Source organism: Sorex fumeus, unplaced genomic scaffold (genome assembly GCF_029834395.1).
Source record: "Sorex fumeus unplaced genomic scaffold, SorFum_2.1 ptg000122l, whole genome shotgun sequence".
Lineage (NCBI taxonomy): Eukaryota > Metazoa > Chordata > Mammalia > Eulipotyphla > Soricidae > Sorex > Sorex fumeus.
Genome location: NW_026606179.1, coordinates 49929120 through 49956753, shown reverse-complemented (window position 1 = coordinate 49956753; position 27634 = coordinate 49929120). Strand labels below are relative to the sequence as shown.

The following is a 27634-nucleotide window of genomic DNA, read 5'->3' as shown; positions in this document are numbered from 1 at the left end:
CAAGCACCACCAGGAGTAATTCCTGAGTGCAGAGCCAGAAATAAGCCCTGAGTACAGCCAGGTGTCACACAAAAACAAAACAAAAAACTCATGACTGCTAGAGCTCCGGGAGGCGTCCCTGAACCCAGCCACCAGGAAGCCAGTCTAGCCCCAATGGAATCTAAGCCCTCAGCACATCGTGTTCAGTGCAGCGAGCCAATGAGTGGCCAGGCTTTGGGGGGCAGAGATGAGAAACTCACACCTGGGCCGATAAGCCCAGACCTTGGTTAGGTGACCTCGGACAAGTCGTTCCTCTGGACTAGAGCATGGAAGGGGGCTGAGCCCACCCAGCTGGCACTCAGGGTCAAGGTGGAGGCCCTATAAAGCCCGGTGCCCAGCTCTCCACCTCGCTCATTTGCCACAATGATGCTGCTCAGCCTGACCCTCAGCCTTGTCCTCCTTGGCTCCTCCTGGGGTGAGTGTGGGGACGAGTCCCCGCCAAAGTCTGAGTGCTCGGGGAAAGGAAGCAGGGAGATGGGGGCGCTCGGTGGGTGTCGCCTGGCCCCTGTGACAAGAGGTGGCTGGTCCCAGTGGGCAGGAGCTGAGCAGAGGCCGATTTAGAGAGCCAAGAAGAGGGTAGGGAAGGGCAGGGTGAGGGCACATGCAAGAGCAGGAGGAGTGAGAGGGTGGGCGTGGGGGGCAGTGGCGACTGTTGGAGAGAAATGGATAGATTGCGAGCATGGATAGATTGGATGGGGTATCCCAGATGGTCGGGGCATCCTTAAGGCACTCAGTGTGAGAACAGGGAGAGATGAGCCCTTTGGTTCCTCTGGAGGGGCGGGGGGACACTTGGGTGGCGGGCTGGGGTGCGTAATGCCAACCCTCACCAACTCCATGGCCAGGCTGCGGCGTTCCTGCCATCAAGCCGGCAGTGAACTTCAACCAGAGGATTGTCAATGGCGAGAACGCAGTGCCCGGCTCTTGGCCCTGGCAGGTGTCTCTGCAGGTACGTGCCCCCTGGGGCTGGGGTGGACCCTGGGGACTTCCAGCTGTGGGGGGAGCCTAAGTTTCTCCTCTCTTCTGACTTCTGACCCCCAGGACAACACTGGCTTCCACTTCTGTGGGGGCTCCCTCATCAGCCCCAACTGGGTGGTGACTGCTGCCCACTGCAATGTCGTGTGAGTGTTGCTGCCCGCTGGGCCCTGGCCAGCTCCCCCTCCACACCTCCCCCGCTCCCACTGCCTCCCCACTGAGCCCCACTCCCCTCTCGCTGCAGCCCTGGCCGCCACATCGTGGTCCTGGGTGAGTACGACCGATCTTCCAACGCCGAGCCAGTGCAGAGAGTGTCCATCGCCCGGGTGAGTGGGGTGACAGCCAGGCAGGGCTGTGGGGGCTCTCTGGGGGCCTGAGCCCACCCCATCCAACCAGGCCTCTTCCCGGCTCCACAGGCTGTCACTCACCCCGGCTGGAACCCCAACACCATGAACAACGACCTGACTCTCCTGAAGCTCGCCACTCCCGCCCGCTACACTGCCCAGGTCTCCCCCGTCTGCCTGGCCGCCCCCAATGATGTGCTGCCCTCTGGCCTGACCTGCGTCACCACCGGCTGGGGCCGTACCAGCGGTGTCGGTAGGAGCCTGGGCTGGACAAGTGGGCTGGGCGGGCTGGCAGTGACCAGGCATCCAGACCTCATGGCCCCCTCCTGGTCCACAGGCAACGTGACCCCCGCTCGCCTGCAGCAGGTGACCGTGCCCCTGGTCACCGTGAACCAGTGCCGCCAGTACTGGGGTTCCAAGATCACCGATGCCATGATCTGTGCCGGTGGCGCCGGTGCCTCCTCCTGCCAGGTAAGCCCCAGCCCCGCCCTTAGCCCTGCCCTTCAGCCCCCCACGTCCCCCACTGACGTCTCTGCTCTCCTCCAGGGTGACTCTGGTGGCCCTCTTGTCTGCCTGAGAGGAAATGCCTGGGTGCTCACTGGCGTCGTCTCCTGGGGTACCGGCAACTGCAACGTGAACACCCCCGCCATGTACACCCGTGTCAGCAAGTTCAGCAGCTGGATCAACCAGGTCATCTCCTACAACTAAGACTGCCACTGACGCCTGCCCCCACCCCTAGCCAATAAATACCCTGAACTCTATCCTCTAGTAGCGTGTCTGTGTCTCCGATCTGTCTTTGAGTCCAGCAAGTAGCGAGGGTTGGGGAGCTCCCGAGATGAGCTGTATCAGGATGGGTCCCCTGCCCTCCTCCTCTGGATCACTGCCTGTACCCAGGACCCAGCAGCCGGGATGGACACTTCTCTTGGAACAGCTGGAGTGGACACTTCCCTGGGGGAAGGTGGCCTGTTTATTGAGGGTACATTTACCAACTGAGTACACAAAATAAATAACTGCACATTCTCCAGCCATGGCCCCCGTGTGAAGGCCCAGGTGGGCCTCTCAGAGGCCCAAGTCCCCAAACCCCTGTGTCCTGCCACAGAATCAGAGGGAAGAACCCAGGCACTAGGGGGAGTTCTGAGATCGTGGGGCTTGGGGGCCCGGACAGAACTGGGGGGTGTCGGGATGTATCAGGCACAGTAGACTTGGCCCAGAGTGGTCTCTTTGGCTTGATTTCCCACAAAAGGTGGCACATGGAAAAAGTGGTGGCGGAGGGGAGGCCAGTGATCTGGCGAAGGTTCCAGCTGGCTCTCTCCTACAGAGCAGCTGTGGAGGGGGCGTGGGTTCCAGCCCGGTTTGGGGGGACGGGGTGGAGGAAGGGGGAGACACCGTGGCAGACAGGGGACTGGTCTGGCTCAGGCCTCTGGGAAAGCAGTCACCCAGTGCCACCCCCCTCCCTGGGGGGTCCCTCCAGCCCGAGATCCAGCAGGACCCAGACTGACAGGTCAGTGCTGTGAAAGGAAGCGGAGACAGGCTGGGCCGGGCCCAGGCACTCAGGGTTCAGAGGCAGGTCACACAGTATGGCTAAGTTCCAGGGGAGCTGCGCAGAAGGGGGGGGCGTGGGGGGAATGGTGGGGAGGTGCTGGGCAGCAGCGCCCTTGCCCTTCCCGGGTGCAGCTGCCTCTTCCTTCCCACTTCCTCTCGGAGGGGGTGGGGGGGAGGCGGGACGTGCAGGCTGCCCTACTTGTGCCAGACACTAGATGGCGCCCTTGTGCAGCTACAGAGACCGCCGTGGGAAGGCTTGAAAGGGGCGGTGGGCACGGGGAGTCCCGCTGGAATCCCAACAGCTGTCTGGGAATACCTGGCTCGCTGTCTCGGCCCCAGGTGCCACCATCCCCTCCAGGTAGCAGCAGTGGGGCTCCCGTTAATTCCCCTCAGGTTGGGATGGAGGCACCTAGGGAATAGAACAGGCATCCGCAGGGTGGGGGAAATGGGTGCGATGGGTTTGGTGAAGGCACAGAGGGGGCCAGGGAGCTAGCTCAAAGGGCTGAGTGCATTCTCTGCACACAGAGGGCCCAGGCTGGATCCCCAGCACCCCACGGTTCCCATAGCACCACCAGGGAGGGATCCTCAAGGACCATGTTGGCAGCAGCCCCTAAGCACTGCCAGGTGTGCCCCTCCCCACCTCCCCGAATGCAACCAAACAAGACAGCAAAGGCACTGAGGGAGGTGGGCTGGAGCAGGGACTCTCACAGCACGAGCGAGGACGGTGCCTGGAGCACAGCACCCACAGGGCTACACAGTCCACAAGGACCCCGGTCCCTACCACCGCCCCTTCCTGGTAAGTGCCAGGGTCAGAAAAGGTTCCTGGGGGCACCAGGAAGGAAGACAGATCCTGACCGGGAGGTGGGGGGTGGGGGGTGGATCTAGCCAGGGTCTGAGATCCCAGCCAAGGCACGAGCTTAATTTGGTAAGAAGGCCACGGAATGTGGGGGCCAGGAAGGCAGGCTTTGATGGAGGAGGGGGGTTCCAGAAGCGACTGTCCCCAAAAGCCCTGGAACCAGAACCCACGTGCCCTCTACTCGGCCCGATGTGCCCCTTCGCTGTGCGAGAGACCGGAGGCCAGGCTCCCCGTTCGGGGGCGCCCTCTGTCCCACCGGCCCCCGCCCGAGGAGGAGCTGCAGCCGCGCGGCTCAGCCGTTGTACTGCTGCTGGTAGCGCAGGTTGAGCTCCCGCAGCTCCCGCTCCCGCACGCGGCGGGATTTGTTGGAGCGCGTCGAGCGGCTGGAGCGCGTGGACTGGGCCGACTTGGTGCTCTGGCAGCGCGAGGAGGCGCGTTTCAGGAGGTTCTGTGAGATGGAGCGGTGCAGGTTCTTCATGGACGAGGAGGCTGCCATGCTCACCACCCACGGGTGCCTCAGGGCCTGCAGGGCGGTCATGCGGGCTCCGGGGTCCACCGTCAGCAGGCGATCAATGAAGTCTTTGGCCAGGTTGGACACGCTGGGCCAGGGCTAGAGGTCAAGGGCAAGCATTAGAGCGAGATCACTCAACACGGCCTTCCCTCCTGCTGAGGCCACCCAGTGTCCGCAGGCTCAGCAGCCCGCTGCACGTGGTCCCTGTGGAAGCACCACCAAGGGTCAGCCCAGGGGCGGCACAGGGCCTTTGTGCCTCCCTAATGTGGGCCCAGACCACTAAGCAGAGGATGGCGCATGTGGAGACCTAGGCTGCCCGTCCTTGAAAAGGGAACCCCTTGGAAGTGCAGGGCTCAACTCAGGGATCCGGTCCCTGTCCACACCTCCCAAGCCACCTCAGGAACCACAATGAACTCAGAGACAGAGAAGAAGCCAAGCCCCTACCACTTGAGACCGAGTTTCTTAAGCTGTAACCCAGAGGTCCCCAAACTAAGGAGACCTCTCAGTCTTCTCAGGAAAAATATAAAAATCTCTTTCAGCACCCGGCGGGAATCTACCTTCTTTCCCTATGGGCTGGGGCCCAGCGGATGCTAGTCACTCTGCCTTGGCCAGACCGCAGAGATAAGCGGTATCCCGGCCCCACTCCAGCTCAGACCAGCCCAACCAAAGCCCCCTGCAGCTCCAAACCGGTTCGGTGCGGTTTGAGATGCGGTTCTCTCAGGGACCCACTCTGTGAGCTTAAGCAGCTCCATTTCCAGAGTGGCACACACTCACACCAGGCACCAATCCCCGCTGTGTGCAGAGCCGCGACCAGATTGATCGGCCGCTTCTTCAATCAGCCGGCGGGTCGCTGGGGCTCTGCGGCTCGCTCCGGCAGGCAGGCTCACAGCCAACCGACTGGGAGGAACGACAGAAGTGGGGCCGGGGTGTGGCCCAGCCCCAGTGACTGGAGCCAGCCTGACTGAAAACCAGGTCGTGTCTGTGGCACCCAGCCTCACCCTGGCACCCAGAGGAAGCCGGGCAGGCAGGACACACTAGTGACAGGGGCTGAGAGGCTGATATTCAGAACAGGGGCTCCGGGCACCCGGATGACGCCTCCAAAGAAGTTCAGAAAGGAAAAGCCAGACTTTGTGTGTTCCCCCAAAGCCAGGCCAAGTTCAATGCTAACAGCCCTTCTAAGAAGCACTCCACACCTGCTTCCGACACACCTGGGCCTTGGGGCCACTGGAGAATGTGACCATGAACACTTCTGGCACAGGACATGCAATAACTGTGACTGCTGCTGGTGGGAGGACAGAACTCTTTCCTGGGACGTGCGTGGTCCCGAATGAGGGGACAGGCCTGGGTAGCACCTGACTCCCACAGGCTTCCACCTCCTCTGGGCCAACATGGCCTGCAGGGAATGAAAGCAACGGTTAACTATCAACCCAGAGGCATCAGAGCGATAGCACAGAGGAGAGGGTGTTTGCCTTGCTCGCAGCCAACCTGGGTTCGATCCCCGGCATCCCATATGGTCCCCGGAGCACGCCAGAAGTCATTCCTGAGTGCAGAGCCAGGGGTAACCCTGAGCATTGCCAGGTGTGACCCAAAAAGCAAAAAAAAAAAAAAAAATCAACCTGGAGGCCTGGGCACTAGGTCAGATTCCCAGAATCACACAGTCCCTGATCTCCATCAAGAGTGAACCCCCCTCACCCCCAGCACCTGGGGCGGGGGGCACTGCCTGGCCCACAGCCCCCTGGATCCTTCTCTCCCCACAGCCAGAGGCTCTGCTGGAGACAGTGTAACAGTAGAGAAGTCAAGGTGAGGCAGGAATGACCTCCCCTGAGACAGCATCCTTACCAACACCTTTCTATTCAGCCCCTGCTTCTGGGGCACTACAGCCATCCTGGCGGCGGAGCCCCACAACAACACAGGCCTGAGTCCCGTCCCAGCTCAGAGGCTCCATGCCCCCAACACTCCCCACCCCAGCTTGCTCTAGGTCAAGGGTCACAAGGAGGGGCAAGGTCATGATCCGAAGCCTAGGTGCAGCCTCGCTGTGGGCCCGGGGCCAACGGAGGTCTGGGAGAGGAGGAAGCTTCTCTCCTGCAGCGCGCCCAGTTCCCAGTGAGTGGGGAGGGAGGCGCATTCTCCAGCCCCAGTCCTGGGGGGAAAGGACCCGGGTGAGGCCGCAAGTGCAAGTGCTCTACTTGCACCAGCTCAGGGACTTAAAAAAACTCGCTGCTCACTTTCAGGGGGAAGGAGCAGATGCAGCGAGCCCAGTGGCTCCTGGAGCACGACTGGGGGCCGAGGCATGAGTTCAGGGCCTTTTTTCTCACTTGGCAGCTGGCCGGACAGCTTGACCTCTGTGCGCTCTCTCCCAGGGTGATGAAGGCGCCCCGAAAGGGACGGGGATCACCACCAGGAGCGCTAAGGGGACGCAGGGAGGAGGGGCTAGAGTGATAGTACCCTACCCTACAGAGGGTAGGGCACTTGCTTTGCCTGAGGCTGACCCAAGTTTGAGCCTCTGAGTCCACCAGGAGTGATTTCTGAGTGCAGAGCCAGGAGCAACCCCTGAGCACTGTCAGGTATGGCCCCCAAACAAGAACCAAATACACAAAAACGTAAAACAAAAAGAAAAGGGGGGCAGGGGAGCAAAGATGCCTGGGGCCAGCTCCCATGACTCAGAGCCTCCCTTAGCTTGGTCCCAAGCCGTCTCTTCAGAGGCCACTCTCCCACCCACAACGGCCTCCTTCCTGTACTCACTTGGGCCTGGGTGAGAAGGCCCAGGGCCCCAGAAGACATCCTGGGTTAGGAGCTTCAGTGTGTGCGGGAGGGGCAGGCACCCACTCTGACGTGGCCCTGGACCAGTGTCCTCCCTCTGGTGCACACACTCCCCATCCTGGGGCCGGGTCCACCACCCTGGGACCTGGCAAGGGGCGAGCAGCAGCAAAGAGAGAGAAGCAGGGGGAAGAGAGCCCGAGCAGAGAGAAAAGCAAAACGGGTTTTAGAAAGAAGCAGAGTGAAAGAACAATCCAAAGAGAAAAGGCCAGATAATTGTGAGGTTGATAAAGAAACTGTTTTGAAACTGGAGCTGAATGAACAAAGCGAAATCTTAGCATCCCCGCTGGCCCCCGTGCAGAGTGAAGGAGAGAGGCGGGTGCTGTGAGCAGGAGAATGCTGTGAGCAGTACCCGGGCCAACACCTCCAGAATTCAACAATCCCAAGGGCAGCCCTGAGGTCAGGTGGTTTACGGGGCCTAATCTCAATCATTAGGGGGGGGCGGGGGGGGGGTTGGAGGCCCTTACCTGGCACTGCTCTGGGGCTACTCCCAATTTAATGCTCAAAGCTGCTCACAGTGGTACTCAGGGAATATGCAGGGCTGGGGATGGGCCCTGGGGTTCCCACGTGCAAAACAAGTGCTCCAGCCGGACTCATCTCTCTGACACGGGATCTGTTTTTTTCTAGGGAAGTAACTCACAACTGATGCTCAGAAGGCCGGGGGTCCCACCTGTGATTCTCAGCCACAGGGTACGAGGATGCCCTGCTGCTCGGACCCTGAGGGAGCTGAGGCCACGCCAATGGTGCTGGGATGTTTTTTCCTTAATTCCTTCCATTCTAGTTTCCAAAGCACTTTGTTACCTTGGTGCCTGTTAGCGTCTGTCCCTGGAGGCTCTGCCCTAGAACCATGGGTCCCTAGGACTTGGCTCAGGGTGGGCAACTGGTCAACATGGGATGGCAGAATGAGTGAAGAGATGGATGTGACTCAGCCTTAGGGGGGCTGGCTCGGGCCCCTTGGGAGGGCCTGTGGGGCTGGATGCCACACCTGCATACAAGATAGAGCGCTCCGCAGGGCAGGCACAGGTGTGTGGCCATGTGACCTGAGCAGGAGAGAGCAGCAAAAGCGCTAGGGCCAGGTCACCTGGACCATCCTATCCTGAGGCGACGTCCACCTCCACGGGGCAGGAGGGGAGAAAAACTCCTCAGGTTTCAAACGGTCAGAATGCAGGAGACAGCAGAGGTGAGAGACGGCAGGGCCAGTGAGTGGGCAGAGCTCGGCAGGTTGACAAGAAGAGCAGGAGAGGGAGGGGTCACCAGGAACCTCTAAGAACACCGTACCCCAGGGTCCCCTTGGCTGGGGCTGGGAATGGGGGCAGCCGCGGCAGAGGGATGGCTGGAGGACTGGGCACAGGGGGCCGGGAGGCACAGTGGGCATGCTTGACGGGCTACTGTCCTGTCCGCCCAGAGCCCCCTACTGCTGCTACAGGAAGGGAGCTGTCCCTGTGCTCCAAGAGGTCTCCCATCAACAGATGGGTCCCAAACACAGCGACCAAAGAGGGGCCACGAACAGGCCGGGCTGCCGGTGAGGGAGTCGGCCCCACGCCGCAGCCCAGTCCGGGGGGGACCTCATCTGCACGCCTGTGTCCCTGGAGCTTCAGGGAGTGAGGGGGGCCCTTTGTGCATGTGGAGGAGCCTCTGCTGACCCCCTGGGACCCTGGCATAGAGCCCCCCAACCCCCGCAGGCAGGCACGGAGGACGGTCAGGGACAGCTCAGAGGAAGAATTCTAAATCCGCCTGTGTTCCCTTTTGCGCTCAGGAACTGAGTCAGAAAGGAGCCGCCATCCTCTGCGTGGGGAGCAGGCCACCGGTGACGCGCGGCCGCACACGGCCCAGTCGCCACACAGCGGGGAAATGCTGCCTCCCTGCAACCCGCCCTTCGCCCTGCTCCTGCCCAGCTCACTGCACCCCCAGGCAGGCAGAGGCCCCAGAGTTTCCAGCCCTTCTGGGGCAAGACCCAGTTCCTGCTCACTCAGCTGCTCCGTGTCAGGATCCCTGAAGGCTGGGAGGCCTGTGCTGGAGCCCACCTGTTTCTGGAGAACTCACCGGGCTCGCCCACACCTCAGAGGCCGCCCAAGCAGAGGAGGAGGGTGACAATTAAAAAGGTTGCTAAAGGCGGCTGACACAAAGCTGCTGATGGCATCAATCTGCCATCCATCCACCCAGCCGCTAGGAATAGAACGGCTGACAAAAGCAGTGACATGAGACTGGCGACGTCACACTTCGTGTCAAGTGAATCACGGGCTCTCCAAGCTAGTGAGCCCGTAAGAGCCCTCTAGTATGGGGCTCCAGATGACTCACCTGGTGAGTCACCCCAACAGCGAGCTGCTCCGGGGCTCTGGGGGCCTCACATGACAGGAAGCGCCCCCTCTTGAAGCGGCCTGAGTCTCGGACTGCTCACTCACAGGCCTCCCACATCTGGACAGCATGTGTCTCCCCATCGCTGCCAACGTGACCCTAGCTCGGCCCTGGCCACCTCCAGTCACTGGGCAAAACTTCAGATTTCTGGAGCCGGAGAAAAGCAGAGCACAGGCGTTGAGGCACTTGCCTGGCATGTATGTGGCTGATTCTCTCTTTTTACTTTTTGGGTCACACCCGGCGATGCACAGGGGTTACTCCTGGCTCTGCACTCAGGAATCACTCCTGGCGGTGCTCGGGGAACCATACGGGATGCTGGAAATCGAACCCGGGCTAGCCAAGTGCAAGGCAAATGCCCTACCCACTGTGCTATCACTCCAGCCCTGGCAGCGTTCTCCCTTAACCACCCAGAGGTTCAGGGATCTCTTGAACCTGAAACCTGAAGGGGTTTGGGGGGTGGGGTGCCAGAGACTGCTCAACATGCTGGAGAACAAGCCTGGCATGTACAGGTTCAAACCTGGCACTCATGGCTTCTTGAGCACTGTCAAATAGAGTCCTGGTGCCCTCCAGTACTGCTAGGCAGCACCTCCTACCCTACCCTCTCCCCTCCAAAAAGGGGAGGGGCTGGGGAGATGGTTCAAAGGGCTGAAGTGCCTGATTCCATGCAGGAGCCCCAGAGTCAGGTCTCATCAGCATTCAGTCTCCCAAGCACCAAGGAGGAGCCCCTGAGCAGTGTTGGGTGTGATTCCCCCCAAACAAAAACACCTGAAACCTACCTGAATGGTGCAAGCCTCTGGCCCTGCATAGCTCCCAACTCCATCAACCTCTGCTCCTTTATCAATCTCTCTCTCTCTCTCTCTCTCTCTCTCTCTCTCTCTCTCTCTCTCTCACACACACACACACACACACACACACACACCAGTTTATTCCAGAGCACAGCCAGTAATCTCCCCTCCTCCGAGCTTCCTCCTCAGAGACGATCTCCTTCAGGAAGCCCTCCATCCAAATCCCCAAATCCTCTGCCTCACAGGGGCCCATGTGAGCTGTACCCTGGGGGTACGTGCATACAGGAGAGCACTTCAGTCCTGGGGTAATGCATGTCCTGAGACTCAGCCCAGGTGAAGAAAGCTACCCTAGCAGGGGGGAGGGAGGCACCTCCCCACGACAAACTCCCAGACAGGTTTTCCGGCAGGGTTTTTGCTCACATGACCTTCAGAAAGGCAAATGGTATCAGGCCATAGAAGACTGAGCAAGGGGACAGGGCTCAGCCCTAAGAGGAGGGTCACCTGGCCGGAGCCAGGGCTCAAAGCCACAACCTGTCCTGGCACATGCCTGCCAACGAGGGTTCACTCCATGGCCATTTCCCACGTGCAGCTCCCCCCCAGGCTACGGCAAGTGTCCTCGGGTCAAGGAACAGGTCTTCGCGGCTTCCCAAGGCGCACTCATGGGAAGGCGATGGCCTGCAGGACAGGCAGCAGGGAGATACTCGGACCACTCGTCTCCCACAACCCCCTCCCAGCCGAGGCGGGCTCAATCTGTTCTCTCAATAAGCTCTGCTAACAGGTGCCATCAAGGCTGCCTCTGGGCCTGGAAATGAACTCTCAGCTTCGGGTGTGAAAGGCAGTGGGGTAAGAGGCTGGGTGGTGTACACACACACACACACACACACACACACACACACACACACACACACACACACAGAGTCACAAAGATACACACACTCTTCCAACAGACACAGACACACACACACAGACACTCTTCCAACACATACACTCTATGAGCCCCAGTCTCTCCTCTCCCTCTCCCCCCTCCCCTCTTCTCCTGCGGCTACTGCAGGAGCTGAGGCCCGAGTCCCTTCTCCCCACTCATCTGTCATTCTCCCACTCACAGGCAATCGATTCCCAGTTAATGAGACTCCACAGGTTCCAATTAGGTAAACTGCCTGATCAACAATTGCCAGAATAAGAAACTCTTGGGTAAAATCTACAGACTTCTTTGTAGAATTTTGGAGTCTCTCCTCGATCGACATTTCTTTGGAAACTTCCCTCCCTCTTACAGCTAAGCTCACCACTCCCTCTGCCAGCTGGACCCTCGATACGGGCACCGGAGAAAGTGCCAGGGCTGCGGCTCCCAGCCCACAGTGAGCCAGGCAGGGCCTTGGCACACACAGCGGGTATCTGCAAGGTGGACTGCAAGTCCTCAGAGTCCAAAGGGTGGCTGCCGCGCCAGTCACAGTGGGGTCTGCTGAATTCATTTGGAGCAAGAAAACGCAAGAGAAACTTCAGGGAGGGGGAAGGGGAGCGGACAAGGTGGAGGTTGCTCCCCAGCTGACCTGAAGAGGCCGGCTTCCGCCCTTCCTCACGCCACCAGGCAGGACTGGGATCCCCTTCCCCTGGGAGAGAAGCCCCTGACTGGACGCTGACAGGGAGGGGGTGAAGCACAGGACCCCAAGCACTGCAGGCGAAGTGGCAGGGGCCGCTCCCACAGGAGACCCCACACAGGCCAGCTGGCCGAACCCCCGAGCTGCCTGCCCAGAGCTCCCCCACTACTGGCTGTCAGAATGTGCAGCTGGCACCGGGGCTGCGGGGAGCAGCAGGGACTGGCCCTCACTGCCCTGGTGGAATTCTGCGGTCCAGCAAAGCTCCCGTCCCTCCTGCGTGAACTGTTCACACGTTCTCCTCCCAGCCGCACCGAGCACGCCATGACATTCCAGCCCGCCTTCCTGCTGAGTCACGGGGCCCCCCTCAGCTCCCACCAGGCACCGATCCCGCCGGAGGATGGACCAGCTCTTCTCCTTCTGCATCTCCTGCCACCTCCCGGCCCTCTGTGCTAAACCCAAACAGCAGTGTCAGTTAGCGCGACTGTCAGCAGATCCGGAGCCTGTTGGTGGGATTTGGCCTGCAGCCTAGCGTCTGTTGGCACACAAGAAACGGTTGAAATACGTGAGTTCAAGTCCAGTGCTTTAAGATCAGATCTTCCAGTTTTTCCTTCAAAAATTAGACTGTCGGGGCTGGAGCGACAGCACAGCAGGTAGGGCGTTTGCCTTGTACGTGGCCGACCCGGGTTTGACTCCCAGGATCCCACATGGTCCCCTGAGCACCACCAGGAGTAATTCGAGTGCAGAGCCAGGAGTGAACCCTGAGCATCGCCAGGTGTGACCAAAAAGAAAAAAAAAACTAGACTCCTAGGGGCCAGAGAGAACTCTCTCTGGGAGTAAAACACTTGCCCAGCACGAGCCACTGGGCAGCAGCACTGGCCTGAAGAGACCAGCTTCCACCCTTCCTCACGCCACCCCAGGCAGGCAGGAACAGGGATCCCCTTCCCCGTGAGGAAGCTTGATCCCTGACACCACATCTGGTCCCCCAGCCCCCAGGAGAGATCCCAGAGCTCAGGGCCAGGAGTAAGCCTTGAGTAGAGCTAGGTGTGGCCCCTAAATTAGTAAGAATCAAACACTAGAATTTCTGGGTGCATCAGCTCTTTAGTGCCATGTGGCTAAACTGGGCAAACCCCATGACCCACTGCAGGTTCCTGTGCAGAGGCAGCTGCCCACGGCCCGCGCTCACATCGCCCTGCGTCTCTGCCTGAGGACTTTGTACAGCACCAGTTGGCACTCAGGACAGTGCAGAAGTGCCAGGGATTTGATACCGCCAAGAAATTCTTGACTCACACGGGAGTCAGAGGACTGGAAGCCACCCACTGGCCTGCCCCTCGGCACGCTGGCTCTGCGGTCCCACCACTGACGACTATTCAAAGGGTCCCGGCAGGGCTCGGAGCTGAGGTCCACAGCAGCCCCCACTCCACACACTTGCTCCTGGCTTTCTGCCTTTCCACCTCGCTCTCCCTGCCCTTCACTTGTACTTTCCAGAAACTCCCAAAGCTCCACCCTCCCAGGCTTCCCAGCCAGGGCTCACTCGTCAGGGAACACAGTCAGATACCCCATGAGTCCCACTTCATCACTGCATTACTGTCTGCACACCTTTCCCCCCAGCTCACATCCCCCAACGGCAAACTGCAGCACAGGCTCCCACACCCAGGGGGCCCCCCAGCATCCCCGGAACAGGGCAGACTCACCTCCCCCGAGTAACTGTACTTGCCCCTGAGGATCTGCCGGTACAGCCGGGTGCGGTTGTCATCCTCAAAGGGCATGGTGCCACTGAGCAGGATGTAGGCGATGACACCCAGAGCCCACATGTCCACGGAGTTGGTGTAGGGCTTGCGGACCAGCACCTCGGGGGCGATGTACTCGGGCGTGCCACAGGTGGTCTTCATCAGGCAGTCATCGCCCTTCTTGCGGGCACTGGCCAGGCCGAAGTCGGTGATGATGATCTTGGAGTCCGTGCCCGGGTGGTAGTAGAGCAGATTCTCAGGCTTGAGGTCTCGGTGCGTGATGCCCAGCGCGTGCAGGTAGCGGACGCCATCCAGCACCATCTGCAGCACCCGGGTGGCGTCGCGCTCCGTGAAAGACCCCTTGGCGATGATGCGGTCGAAGAGCTCGCCCCCGGTGGCCAACTCCATGACCATGTACACGCGCTCCTGCGTCTCGAACACCTCCACCAGCTGGATGATGTTGGCGTGGCGCACGCGGCGCAGCACGCGCAGCTCCGACTCACACACCTCCCGTCCCTCCCGGTACTTGGTCTCGATCATCTTGATGGCATACGGCTGCCGGGTGGCCCGGTGCTCCACACGCACCACTCGGCTGAAGCTGCCTCGACCGATCAGGGCCTTGATGTCATACTTGGCTGTCACTCGCGGATCAAACTTGGCCCTGTACTTAGCCACCCTGGTCCTGCGCGGTGGTTCAGAAGGAGGTTCTGTGGGGCCGGTGGTGGTGAGGGCCCCGGGACAGGGGCCTCCATACTGGTCGGCTGCTGGGAGCCCGGCTTTGGGTGGAATGAGACTGTCCACCTCCGTGATGAAGTGCTTGTACACATCGCTCTTAGTGCTACCGAAGGGCTCCACCTTCTTGACCAGATCCAGCTGGACATCCTTGGGCGGCTCAGGAAGGACCTTGCTTGTCCCACAGCCCATCACGGACACGGGGGCATCCTCTCCAGCAAGGCTGGCAGGACCTGCTCTGCAGGCAGCGTCCCGTCTACACCTACGCAGGCAGCGGAGAGGCAAAGTCAGCACAGCCAGAGAGACCCTGGACGGGATATCAGCCGTCCTCCGCCCAGCCTCCCGCCCGTCAATTAACCCAGCCAGGAAAGCTGCAGCGGCCCGTCCACCATGGCTCCCCAGAGAGGACGCCGGCTTTAGCCCCCTGGGGTTAACACCTTCCTGGGCCTGACTCCCCTAAAGAGGGCAGGAACACACACCAGGCCCAAGTGTCACTACCCTGCTCTGCTCGGGTCCCTTTTCCAACTGAACTCCCATGTTTTTCAACTGTTAAAATCATTCCTCTGACTCATCTTTTCTGACGTGGGGGTGTGTGTGGAGTGTTGGAGGTCTGCTCCCCAACATTATCATCCACCAGAGCTCAGGGAGCTGCTTCTCCAGGGTCTCCCTCCTGCTCAGCCTTCCTGCCCACCAAGGCCTCCTATAAGGGTGGGCCCCTGTGACCACTCCCCACCTGGGGCTGGCCTGAGTCCTTCCGGGGACAGCTCCAACCCGTCTCCCAGTCCCAGAGCTGGCTAGAATCAATCCCATCAATCCCAGCGAACCCGGGGCAAAAGATTTGGCGACTGAACTAGCCAGGGCTGCACTCTCGAGACACAGAGCAGGCCATGAGCTCCAAAAGGACAGGAGCAGCTGCATCCAGATGTGACTCGGGCTGCAGACAGAGAGCACTCTTCCTAGGGTCAGAAGATGTCCTATGTGGGCCTGAGAGAGTACAGGCAGGGCACTTGCCTTGCATGCAGCCAAGCCGGGGTCTATCCTCGGCACTCTATAAGGAATAAGGGAATAAGGAGTGTGCCTAGGAATAAGCCCTGAGCACTGCTGGGTGTGGAGGGGAGTGGGGGAGGACGGGCAAAAGAGAAGGAGAGAGGGAGGGAGGGGGGAGAGAGAAAGAGAGTGCAAGGGAGGTAGAGGGGGAAAGGGAGAGGAAGAGGGCAGGAGGGAGGAGGAGAGGGAGAGGAGGAGAGGGAAAAGAGAGGAAGGGAGGGGGAAAGAGAGGGGAGGAGAAGAAGGGGGAGGGGGAGGGGAGGAGGAAGAGACACCCTATGTGCTTCCTGAACAAAAATGCTCCAAAAAGGGGCTGGAGCGATAGTACAGCGAATAGGGCATTTGCCTTGCATGTGGCCGACCCAGGTTCAATCCCCACCATCCCATATGGTCCCCCAAGCACCGCCAGAAGTGATTCCTGAATGCAGAACCAGAAGTAAACCCTGAGCATCGCTGGGTGTGACCCTAAAAGCAAAATAAATAAAATAAATGCTCCAACTATTAATATGCTGAAGAGACGGTTCAAAGAACTGAATGAACACTCCGTACACAGGAGGGCCAGGTGTGATTCCCAGCACTGTTGCCGGGGCCCTCCTGAGCACAGAGCCAGAGTCCCTGAAAAGTGTCGGGAGGCACCCCCAAAACAAGACAAACGCAGGACACCCAGACATTACAGATATTACAGCCACAGAGACCCTCAGATTCCAGTGAGAGGAGGCCTGGGCCGGAGATGGCAGGACTGACCAAGGAGGCCAACTGTCAAGGAACAAGTTCATCTGTGACACAGTTCCAAGGTCTTGACCGATATATCAGGCAAAAAAGGAGAATCTAACCCCTGAGTACCACCAGGTCCCCATCCCCCCACATGTGCACACACACACATACACAAAAAAACAAAAACAAGGAGAAATTTAGAAGCCATAGAGCAAGAGCTGAGTTACAACAGGACACTTGTACAACGAGGATTCCCCTTCTCGCAGGGAGGGGAGATTCCAAGACACAAGATTCCGTGGGATTGGCTGCAGTCCCTGCTCCAATGCCAGGGGGATCCCACATCGCTGCTTACGAAAGAGTGTTTAACAAAGGCATTCAGAAACTGGGCTCCATCCCACGGAGGCCAAAGATCAGCACAAGGAACTGTAGAACTCTGCAGACTTCTCTTTGCTTTAGGGAATCCACACTTCCACAGAATAACAGGGCCCTCTCTCAGAACACAGGCCCCTGACTCCAGCAACACACACCAAACAACCACCACGGCAAATTCAGGGCAACATGCCAGAGTCCCCCGGACACAGGAGGCAGGATACAAAGCTCCAGGCACCCATGCCAGCTCTTTCTGCTAGAATCTGGTCCCGATGAGAAAAACCAAGTTCACAAGAGAGGCCTGACTTTTCGTCTTAAACACAGGACGTCTGCACAGGGCTCCCGAGCCAGCAGGGAGCGGGGCAAGGGTGAATCCTCTCTGACCTTCCACTTCCATCCTAAGGCTCACTGCACTTAGACACTCTTCACAGACTGGCTGCTGTGGCACTCTGCCGTTGCAAGGGTGGACGGACTCTGTGCGGAGGGAGGGTGCCAGCTGGCAAGGCACCTCCAGTGCTCTCCGCTGCGCCACATTCCAGTCACAGGGCCCTCTCCCTCCAAAGGGGCCCGGTGAAAAGACAGGCAGAGGGACAAAGGAGGGGGCGGGCAAAACCCTTTCTGAGAGAAGGGCAGAACGTTTGCCTGCCCCCCATGCAACCAGGAGACAGGTGGGGAATGGGGTGGGGGGCAGGACGAACGAGGAGAACCTCAGGAGTCCTCCCAGGAAGGTCGCTCGCCCCAACCCTACCACCTGTAGCAAACGCTGAACTTGAGAGCTGGCCTCCGTGCCTCACTCATACTTCTCGAGTCAGGCAGGTCTGTTAGACGGAATCTGGCCATGGGGTAGGAACTCGGAGTGGCTGTCTGCACGACATCACAGGAATGGCAAAGCTTACCCAGAGCTGCTCAGATCGAGGTGGCCAGGGGGAGACCCCAATCCCCTAGCTTTCCAACCAGAACTCCTCCCTCCACACGGAAGAGACTCCAGAAGCACCTGGAGTCTGCCAGAGGCTGGTCCTCCAAGTCAAGACCTTGACCCTTTCTTCTACCACTTAGTTGAAGAACTTCTTTAATTTCTTAAAAAGTTTAAAAATATGTATTTTAAAACAATGTTTATATAAATATATATATATTTTTTCTTTCTGGGTCACACCCGGCTATGCACAGAGGTTACTCCTGGCTATGCACTCAGGAATCACTCCTGGCGGTGCTTGGTGGACCATACGGGATGCTGGAAATCGAACCCGGGTCGGCCGTGTGCAAGGCAAACGCCCTACCTGCTGTGCCATCACTCCAGCCCCCCAAAACAATGTTTTAAAAACACTTGCCTTGCACATGGCAGACCTGTGTTTCATTAATCCCTGGCACACTACAGGGTCCCCTTGGTCTTGCCAGGAGTGATCTCTGAGCACACAGTCAGGAGGAACTCCTGAACATCACCAGCTATGATGCAAAAATCACTGTCACTGTCCTCCCGTTGTTCATCGATTTTGCTCAAGTGGGCCCAGTAACGTCTCCATCGTGAGACTTGTTGTTACTGTGTTTGGCATACTGAATGTCACAGGTAGCTTGCCAGGCTTTGCTGTGCGGGCGAGATACTCTCGGTAGCTTGCCAGGCTCTCCGAGAGGGGCGGAGGAATCGAACCAGGCTCGGGCGGGCCGGCTGTGTGCAAGGCAAACGCCCTACCGCTGTGCTATCGCTCCAGCCTCCAAAAATCACAACAGGGGCCAGAGTGATAGCACAGCGGGTAGGGCATTTGCCTTGCATGCGGCCGAACTGAGTTCAATCCCCGGCATCCCATATGGTCCCCCAAGCACCACCAGGAATAATTCCTAAGTGCAGAGCCAGGAATAACCCCTGAGCATCACTGGGTATGACCAAAAAGAAAAAAAAATCACAACAAACAAAAACTCTCAGGAGAGGGCCAGAGGGGGCCAGGTAGTGTGGCAGGTAGAGCACTTGCCTTCCATGCACCCAAGTTGGGTTCAAGCCCCGGCACCCCATATGGACTCCAAGCCTGTCAGGAGTAATCCGTGAGTGCAGAGTCAGCCCTGAGTAACACCAGATATGCTCCCCAACCCCACACAAAAGAAGAGGGCCAGAGAGGTGGTTCAATGGGCTGAGCATATGCTTTGATTCTAGAGGTCTGGATTCAGTAGCCCTTACTTATGAGCCATGAGCATCATTGGGTGTGGTCCCAACGTTTAAAAACAAAAAAATTTTTTAAGGGCCAGAGACGCCTGCTCTTCAAGCCTGTGTTTTCCCTAAACACATATCATGCTTGTTTCTACCAATGTTCTCTCTTGAACACGTATTTCTTTCCCTTCTCTACTCACATCTTTCTAGGCAAGTTCCATTCAATAAAAACTATGTTTCACACACACACACACACACACATACACACACACACACAAAGTTTAAAATCAAAAGGGCCAGGGGTTGGAGCAGCAGGTAGGGCATTCGCCTTGCATGCGGCTGATCCGTGTTTGATTCCCAGCATCCCATATGGTCTCCAGAGCATTGCCAGGAGTAATTTCTGAGTGCATGAGCCAGGTGTAACCCCTGTGCATCGCTGGGTGTGACCCAAAAAGAAAAAAAATAAATAAAAAATAAAAGTAAAAAGGGCCTTGGGGCTGGAGAGATAGCATAGCGGGTAGAGCGTTTGCCTTGCATGCGGCCGACCCGGGTTCATATTCCCAGCATCCCATATGGTCCCCTGAGCACTGCCAGGAGTAATTTCTGAGTACAGAGCCAGGAGTAACCCCTGTGCATCACCAGTGTGACCCAAAAAGCAATAATAATAATAATAATTAATAATAAAATAAAAAGGGCCAGAAAGTACAGCAGTTAGGGATGCTTTCCTTACATGTGGTCAACGCAGGTTCAATCCCAATACCATAAAGATTCCCCCAAGCACCGCCAGGAGTGACCCCTGAGCTCAGAGCCAGGAGTTAAGTCCTGAGTACACCTGGGTGTGGCCCCAAAGCCAAAAATTAAAAAGAGGCAGAAGTGATAGTACAGTGGTTAGTGTGCTTGCCTTACATGTGGCTGACTTGGGCTCAATTCCCATATGGTCCCCTATATTAAAAAAAAAAAAATCAATGTTTTTTTTTTCCCCCAAAAGTAAAGTAAAGTAAAGGCCCTCCCATTGATCATCGATTTGCTCGAGCGGGCCCAGTAACGTCTCCATTGGAGACTTTGTTGTTACTGTGTTTGGCATATCGAATACGTCACGGGGAGCTTGCCAGGCTCTGCCATGCGGGCGAGATACTCTGGGTAGCTATAAAGTCAGTTGCATCATCCCCTGAGCAGTGACAGAGTGACCCCAAGTCAGAGTTCTATAGCCCCCAAGAACCACTAGGTGTAGCCTCAAAAACCAGTAACAAAAATTCTCTAAGAACCTTTTCTATAATAAATATCATTTTTTTTGAGGCCACACCCAGTGGTGCTCAGGGGTTACTTCTGGCTCTGCACTCAGAATCATTCCTGATGGGCTTGGGAATCATATGGGATACTGGGGATCGAACCCAGGTCGGCCACGTGCAAGGCAAGCACCTTACCCACTGCACTATCACTCTGGTCCCTAAAAAGTATCTTTTGAAATCTCCATTTCAAGTACAATTTGGTTACATTGCTCAATGTCTCCCTAGGTCTGGTTTCTAGGGGGCCTCCCCAACAGTTCTGAGGGCTACCAGGACCACAACCAGTCCCTGGAGCTCTCTCTCGGGCCCACCGACTGCCTTTGATCACCAGAATTGTCAAGCCTTGAGGGAAGGGGCCAGTGCTCAGGTTGCTAGAACTCCTTGGCTGCCGGCCAAGTGCTGAGCTCCGAACAGGCCTTCAGTGTTTGCCAGCACCCAGTGGGAAGGTGGCCTGGCACTCAGATTCCATGTGTGATGAGGCAGCGATCCCAGAAGCTCAGAAATGTCAGGTGGCTGAAGAGGTCAGACTTGCGGTTTAGGCAGACTCTGCTCTTCAGCAGCCAGTGCCAAAGTCCCAACAACAAAGGACGCTGTTGCTTAGGGGTCTGAGTGGGTCTTCCAGATGGTTATCTGAACTCCAAAGCAAGTATGTCCACCAGCTGCCAGGGGGGTGGGGGAGGCCAGAGGTTTAAGCACAGAGGCAAGGACGGAGGCGGAAATGTTTGCTGACCACAAAAGCCAGGTCTCTCCCAGGCATGCACACAGGGCCCTGGTCCTCCCCCCTGCGATAATTCTCCACAGCTCCATTCACTGCCTTTCTCCAGCAGAGATCTCCAAATCCCGTTCCTGAGTTCTGAAAGACTGCCTATTAAAAAACAGTACGCAGGAGTTGGAGCAATGCACAGCGGGGAGGGTGTTTACCTTGCACGCAGCTGACCCGGGTTTGATACCCAGAGTTTCATATGGTCCCCCAAGCACCGCCAGGAGGAATTCCTGAGTACAGAGCCAGGAATAACCCTTGAGCATTGCTAGATGTGACCAGAAAAGGGGGAAAAAAAAAAACCAAAACAAAACAACAAAACAACAGTAGGCAGTAATCTCTCAGTAATCTTAGTATTAAGTGGCTGTGAAACAACACTTCTAAACACTTCTAAGCATGATGGAGCACACGGGCTAAGAATCTTTGCCACTTTAGATGAATATCCCTGGGCTCTAAGACTCTGCTTTCTCCAACAGGGAAACTGACACAGATTCCGTTTTCATTTTCAGAAATCTGACAAAAAACGCTGAAGGACCAGAGAGAGGGTTCAACATGCTCACAAGCAGAAGGTCTGGGGTCAGTCGTTGGAACCACTTAGTCCCCTGAGCATTGCCAAGAGCAACCCCTGAGCACTTTTGCCAGGAACAGCCCCTAAGCACTGCCAGGCATGGACCCTCCCTTTAAAAAGGAGGGTGTAGTCTATGGACCGAACATGATTGCCACCCAATGTCTCTTCTGCAGACCACAGCACCCAAAAGGAGAGATAGAACAAAAGGGAGTGCCCTGCCACAGAGGCAAGGTGGGATGGGGGATGGGAGGGATACTGGGATTGGTGGAGGTGGAGAATGGGCACTGGTGGTGGGATGGGTACTCGATCATTGTATAACTGAAACCCAAGCACAACAACTTGTAAGTCTACAACTGTACCTCACGGTGTTTCACTAATAAAACAAAAATAAATAAATAAAATAAAAAAGGAGGGTGGCGGAGAGATAATACAATAGGGCATTTGCTTTGAAACCCCAGCACCCTATATGGTCCCCCAAGTCCTCTACGAGTGATCCATAAACACAGAGCCAGAAGTAAGCCCTGAGCACTGCCAGGTGTGGCACAAAAACAAACAAAACAAAATTGACAAAAGTACACAAAGATGTATTTATGTAAGAAAGTAAAGTTAAAAAGAAAGTGAAGTTCTAGATAGAATTCTTCATAATAACGAAGAATGGAAACAACCTAAATATCCACCCATATGGGAATAAAAATTCAAAATATATCCATATAATGGAATGTTCTGCAGGTGCTGAATGACGTAAATCATTACATAGTGACAAAGACACATACTAGTTGCTTATTCATACTCCAAATTCCCATCCATGCTGTATTAAGTAGTGTAGAAAGGATCGGGGAGAAGACTCAAAGGCCTGGACTATGTGTGAGGATTTGCCTGTGGGAGTCCTAGTTCAAGCCTTAGATTTGATCCTCAATGTCACATGATCTCTCAGACATTCTCAAGCACCAAAGTCATAACATAACAAACAAACATCATAAAAATAACTATTTTATGAGTGTGACCCTAAAAAAGTCTTAAAATAGTATATAAAGCATATTGTAATACTTAAAGCTATAGACAGCTACAAAGAAAAAAAAATTTTATTCTGGAAGTATAGAAGAGAAACTTTTGACAGCGATAGGCCCTGGGTGTGGGACTGTGAAGGGGAGAGGGGTGTGGTGTGGGAGATCCTCCACCTCACTTTGAACACTTATGTGCGACTGCTTTATTTTGTTTTGTGGTGCGGGGGATCAAACCCATGTTTTAGGCATGGAAGGCATGTACTTTACTACTAAGCCACTTTACTACTAAGCCACTTTACTACTAAGCCATTCCCAGCTCTCTGTTGCTGTATTTTTGGCACAACGATACCCAGTCGTGCGCAGGAGTTACTTCTAGCTCTGCACTCAGGAATTTCTCTTGGAGGTGCTGAAGAATCATGGGATACCTGAGATAAAACCCAGGCTGACCACAAGCAATGTTCTACCCGGTATATCGTTCTAGCCCCGTTGCTATATTCTAAAATCTGCCAGGGGGGCCAGTCACAAAGATAGTACCAGGTTAAGGTGCAAGCCCTGCATGCAGCCAACCAGTTTGAGTCCAGCACTGAGAATGTTTCCCGGAACATTGCTGGGTGTGGCCGTCTGAACCCAAAGCACCTCCACTCAAGTGGCCCCGATCTCAGCATCGGGGTCTGAGTTGCATCATAGCCAGGGGGCTTCACACTGAAACATCAGCCTGACTGCCTAAGAATCACCTGGAGGGGGTCCTAGGCCTCCTGAACACAGCTTGGGCGACCTCCCGACCCCCACAAGAAAGTGGGCAGAGTCTGTACAAGGGTAAAGGTACTTGCCTTGCATATGGCCAACCCTGGTTGGGTCCCCAGTACCATACAATCTCATATGCACTGCTGGAGCAATCCTGGAGCAATCCTGGAGCCAGGAGTAGCCAGGTGTGGCCCAACCTACACACACACACACCCATGCCCCCCAAGAGAGCGCTAATGTACCTGGGGTACACCTTCCAAAACCTTTTTTTGTTTGTTGGGTCATACTCAGCAATGCTCAGGGGTTACTCCTGGCTCTGCACTCAGGAATTACTCCTGGCGGTGCTTGGGGGACCTTATGGGATGCTGGGAATCGAACCTGGGTCGGCCACATGCAAGGCAAACACCCTCCCCGCTGAACTATCGCTCCAGCCCCAACCTTCCAAAATCTTAAAATGCAGCCCACTAACATTTACTTCCTGCACTTGCTCTGAGCCAAGGCCCCTGTGAGGGGCTGCAGCTGCCAGTGCTGAGAGCATTCAAAGGGCTGGAGCACATGCCTGGCACGCAGGGCCCCAAGTTCCATCCACAGCACCACATGGTCCCCAAGCGGGGTGTAGCCTTAGTGCTGCCCTAGGGCTGCTAGGGTAGAGCCCTGAGCCCACTACACTAGCACAGCTTGGCCCAGTATCCCCAGGAGTGCCCCTGGGACCACCAAGCACTGCTACCCCCCTACCCCATGGCAAATAAAAATGGAGGCAGACACAGTCTCCGCTGTCCAACAATATAGAGCCCAAATGGCCCCACCAAGAGTTCCTTCAACCACCGCTCTGAGGATATTCAGAGAGGCCACTTCAAGGCTGGCAGTCTGGAAGGGGGTCTCCCTGTGATCATCTTCCCTCAGAAAATGAAAACACCACATTTTTCTACTTCAGCATTACATTAGACACCTCAGCAACAGAGGGCTGAAACCAAGAATTAGCTCAGTGATGAGCAAGCCAACAAAAATTAGCTTTTTACTCACTGAGCAAGATTCCTGGAAGGAAAGGGTTTATAAGTCTCTCCAGCTCTCAACAAGCAGAATGGCTTCCCTCCCTCCGTGTCTGTCCTTCTCCCAGTTTTCTTTTTTTTCACCCTGGCATCAATGGAGGCTGCTGTTCCCTATGCTCCAGAGGCTCAGGGACTGATTCTTTGGCGTTTCTGTAGCACACTCACATCATACAGTTGGGAGAGCTGAAGAGGGTCTGAGGCCACACTAAGTCTCATGAATGTGACCCTGAACTATAACTGACAGAGACACAGTATCAACCCCAGGCTCTATCAATCTGAGATCTGCAGAGCATTCTGTTCCAGGCGAGGAGCAACGCTAGCTCACTGTCAGAAGCAAATAGGTTTCTGCAAATGGCATTTTCTCCAGCTCGTTTATCCAACTTAACAAGCACAAGAACAACAATTAGACCTGGACAATGTGCTTATTCAGCAAACCCACCCTCTGGTGAGTCAGCATTCCAAATCTCTTCCAGGGAATGGCCAACTGCAACTGCCCTGAGTAGAAGCAGTGTTAGCACTGTCGTTGATGGCCAGAGATGAACTCGAGCAAATTCCACAGTACAAGGCAGCTTCCCACACAAAGCTCGGTCTGCGGAGCAAACAGTCCCCTCAGATCTCCTGAGATGGCGCAAAGGGCCAGAGTACAGGCTTTGCATGAACAAGTCCCAGGCTTCATCCCCAGCAATGCACGGTCCCAAGCATCAACAGCAGCCCATTAAGGAACATGCAAACTGGAACTCAAAGAACTACTAAGAAATCAAGCAGCGAATCCATGTCTTTCTCACTTCGAAGCTCATTTAGAAGTTCATGCTTTTTTTTTTTTTTCTTTTTGGGTCACACCTGGCGATGCACAGTGGATTACTCCTGGCGGTGCTCAGGGGACCATATGGGATGCTGGGAATCGAACCTGGGTCAGCTGCGTGCAAGGCAAACGCCCTGCCCGCTGTGCTATTGCTCCAGCCCCCCCAAAGTTCATGCTTCTAACCACTAAATCTTTTGTTTTTGAAGGGAACATTTCTGGTGGCAGTGCTTATGGTGGAGGTGGGGGAAGGCATGTGTGGCAGAGACTGAACTTGGGCTCTCACATAAGCTAGGCACATGGTCTACCACTTCAGCTACATCCCTAGGCCACTAACTCATCCTTCCAGGTATGGGTGATGAGAATGCCTCAATGAGTCCACAAGACTCAGCAAAGTCTTCCCACTTAACAAAGATTCAACAGTCCCCTGGGACTGTAACAAAGATCCTGGCCCAGAGAGAGTACTTGCCTTGCACATAGCTGACCAGGATTCGGCCCCCTGGCACTACCTATGGTCCCCCAGCATTGCCAGGAATGATTCCTAGCACAGCGCCAAGGGTAAGTCCTGAGCACAGCTGGACTTACTTAAAAACAAAGATTTTCAACGAGAGAACACAATAAAGTCACTTGAGCGAAGTTTTGTTTTGCTTTCAAGATCATACTAGGTGGGGCCAGAGTGAAGGTACAGCTGGTAAGCCACTTGCCCTGCATGCAGTCAGCCCAGGTTTGATCCCCAGCATCCCATATGGTCCCCTAAGCATCGCAAGGAGTAATTCCTGAGTACAGAGCCAGGAGTAACCCTGAACATCACTGATGGTGGCACAAAAACAAACAGAACACACACACACACACACACACACACACACACACACACACACATCATACTAGGTGACAAAGAATCAAAATCTCAGAAAGTAAAACTCTTCAGATTATATCGTGATAAACTACTCCAAGTGATTTTTTTTTGGGGGGGGAGCACATTCAGTGCTGCTAAGGGCCACTCTTCGCTCTATGCTCAGGAGTGATCCCTGGCATTGCTCAGGGTTCCACAGATGATACTGGGCACACCACATGCAAAGCAAGCAGTGCCTGACCTACACTATTTCTCTGCCCTCCGCCAAGTAATTTTTTTTTCTTTTTTTGCTTTTTGGGTCATACCCTGTGATGCTCAAGATTCCTGACTCTCACTCAGAAATTACCCCTAGCAGTGCTCAGAGAACCATACGGGATGCCAGGGCTTGCAAGGCAAATGCCCTCCCCGCTATACTATCGCTCCAGCCCTCACCTGACACAAGTGAATTTATACCATTAAGGTTGAAGAGGCAGCACCACTTAACATGTGTATACATAAACAGGTCACCATCGACCCACATTTTTTTTTCCTTTTTGGGTCTCACCCAGGGATGCACAGGGGTTACTCCTGGCTCTGCACTCAGGAATTACTCCTGGTGGTGGTGTTCAGGGGACCACATAGGATGCTGGGAATTGAACCAGGGTAGGCTGCGTGCAAGGCAAACGCCCAACCCGCTGTGCTCTTAAACCTATCCCAAGCCGGGAATTATTTTCTGCAGAGCACAGAGCCTGATACTAAGATGACAAGAGTGGTAACACACACTCTCCACTGCCTCTGCGAAGTGCTCCACAGAAGCACGGGTAAACAGAACGCCAGTCCATGTTAACACGTGAAGATGTGGAAGAGGGGAGGTTTATCCAGGGAAATACAACCTCAGGAGGACTTGACAGGGCAGATGTCAACATCCAATAGCGGTAGAGGTGGGGGGGGAGGGAAAGACAGGGAAGGGTATTACTTGAGAAAATGGCAACTAGAAGGACGAAGCCTTATAAACAGTCGGATCATTTCAAGCGCCAACTGCAAAACCACGTGGAGAGGAGACGGAAGCGCCCAAGTGCTGGGAACTGGGCGTCCAGCAGACCCCCAGGATGAGGCTCCCCATCCCTCGCGGAAAGCCTGGCCTGATCCCACGGGCACCAAGCTTTGGGGGCAGCGGGCGACTTATTCTGACATTCGGAGGGGCCGGCGCTGCCCGCTCCCTGGGGGCCTGGGCGCGGGAGGCCGGGCTTCCTTCCGCGCGGGATGAATGGCTGCGGGGCGGCTCGCCGGGGCTCGGGCCTGCCTTTCCTCGCCGGAACCAGGAAGGGAGCGGCGGCCCCGCCAGCTCCCGGCGGGCGACCGGTGGCCAAAGGGGTGTGGAGTCGGTGTCGGCCACGAGACGGCAGTGCGAACCGGCGGGCTCCACAGCGGGCTGGGGCGGCTGACCGCGTCCAGCGGGCCCTGGCGGGCACCACCCGGTGAAGCCCACGTTTCCGGCCCGGTGAAGCCTCGGGCACGGAGGGTCCTGGCACGGCCGGGCACGCTCCCCCCGTGCGTTAGGCCCTGGCGCACCGGGTACGGGCCGAGGGCTCCGGGCTGGGCAGACACAGGGCCTGGGGCACCAAGAAACGCTCGTGGCCGCAGCTCGTCCGCCCCTCCCGCCCACTGAGCCGTCGCCCTGAGCCGGCCCGCCTCACCTCGCGCGGGCGGCGGGCTCTTCGGCGTCTCGGCGGCTGTGCTGACCCTCTCCGGGCCGCGGCCAAGGCCGCCGCCGCCGCCGCCGCCGCCGCCGCCATCCTCGGGCGTCAGCGTCTTGGCGTCATCACCGCGCGCACTTGACGCCAAAACAAACCCGGGCCGCCCACGGGGCGGGGCGGGGCGGGGGGGCGGGCTCCCGCGGGGCCGCGAGACGCGATTGGCGGCGCTCCGAGCGCGGCCTGTCAATCATCGCCTTCAGGGCTGGGACTGGCTCTACTACCCGGGTGGGGGTGGTTCTAGCTGGCTCTGTGTGGCGGGACTTGTAGGTAGGGGGAGGGACCGCGGGAAGGTG

The 27634-nt window shown here is 56.6% G+C and overlaps 2 protein-coding genes across 2 annotated transcripts; one reads left to right on the top strand and one right to left on the bottom strand.

Annotated features, from left to right (window-relative positions):
* Positions 1 to 365: 365 nt before the first annotated feature.
* On the top strand, positions 366 to 2072 carry CTRL (chymotrypsin like). Its single transcript, XM_056136888.1, has 7 exons — positions 366 to 454; positions 882 to 985; positions 1078 to 1157; positions 1256 to 1337; positions 1428 to 1608; positions 1693 to 1826; positions 1902 to 2072. Exons 1-7 carry the CDS (start codon positions 403 to 405, stop codon positions 2061 to 2063), a joined length of 795 nt encoding a protein of 264 aa, XP_055992863.1. The 5' UTR covers positions 366 to 402; the 3' UTR covers positions 2064 to 2072.
* A 215-nt stretch (positions 2073 to 2287) lies between these two features.
* On the bottom strand, positions 2288 to 27392 carry PSKH1 (protein serine kinase H1). The gene is made up of 3 exons (XM_056136845.1): positions 27282 to 27392; positions 13508 to 14537; positions 2288 to 4363 (listed from the first exon to the last, which is right to left on the bottom strand). Exons 2-3 carry the CDS (start codon positions 14465 to 14467, stop codon positions 4046 to 4048), a joined length of 1278 nt encoding a protein of 425 aa, XP_055992820.1. The 5' UTR covers positions 14468 to 14537; positions 27282 to 27392; the 3' UTR covers positions 2288 to 4045.
* Positions 27393 to 27634: the final 242 nt, after the last annotated feature.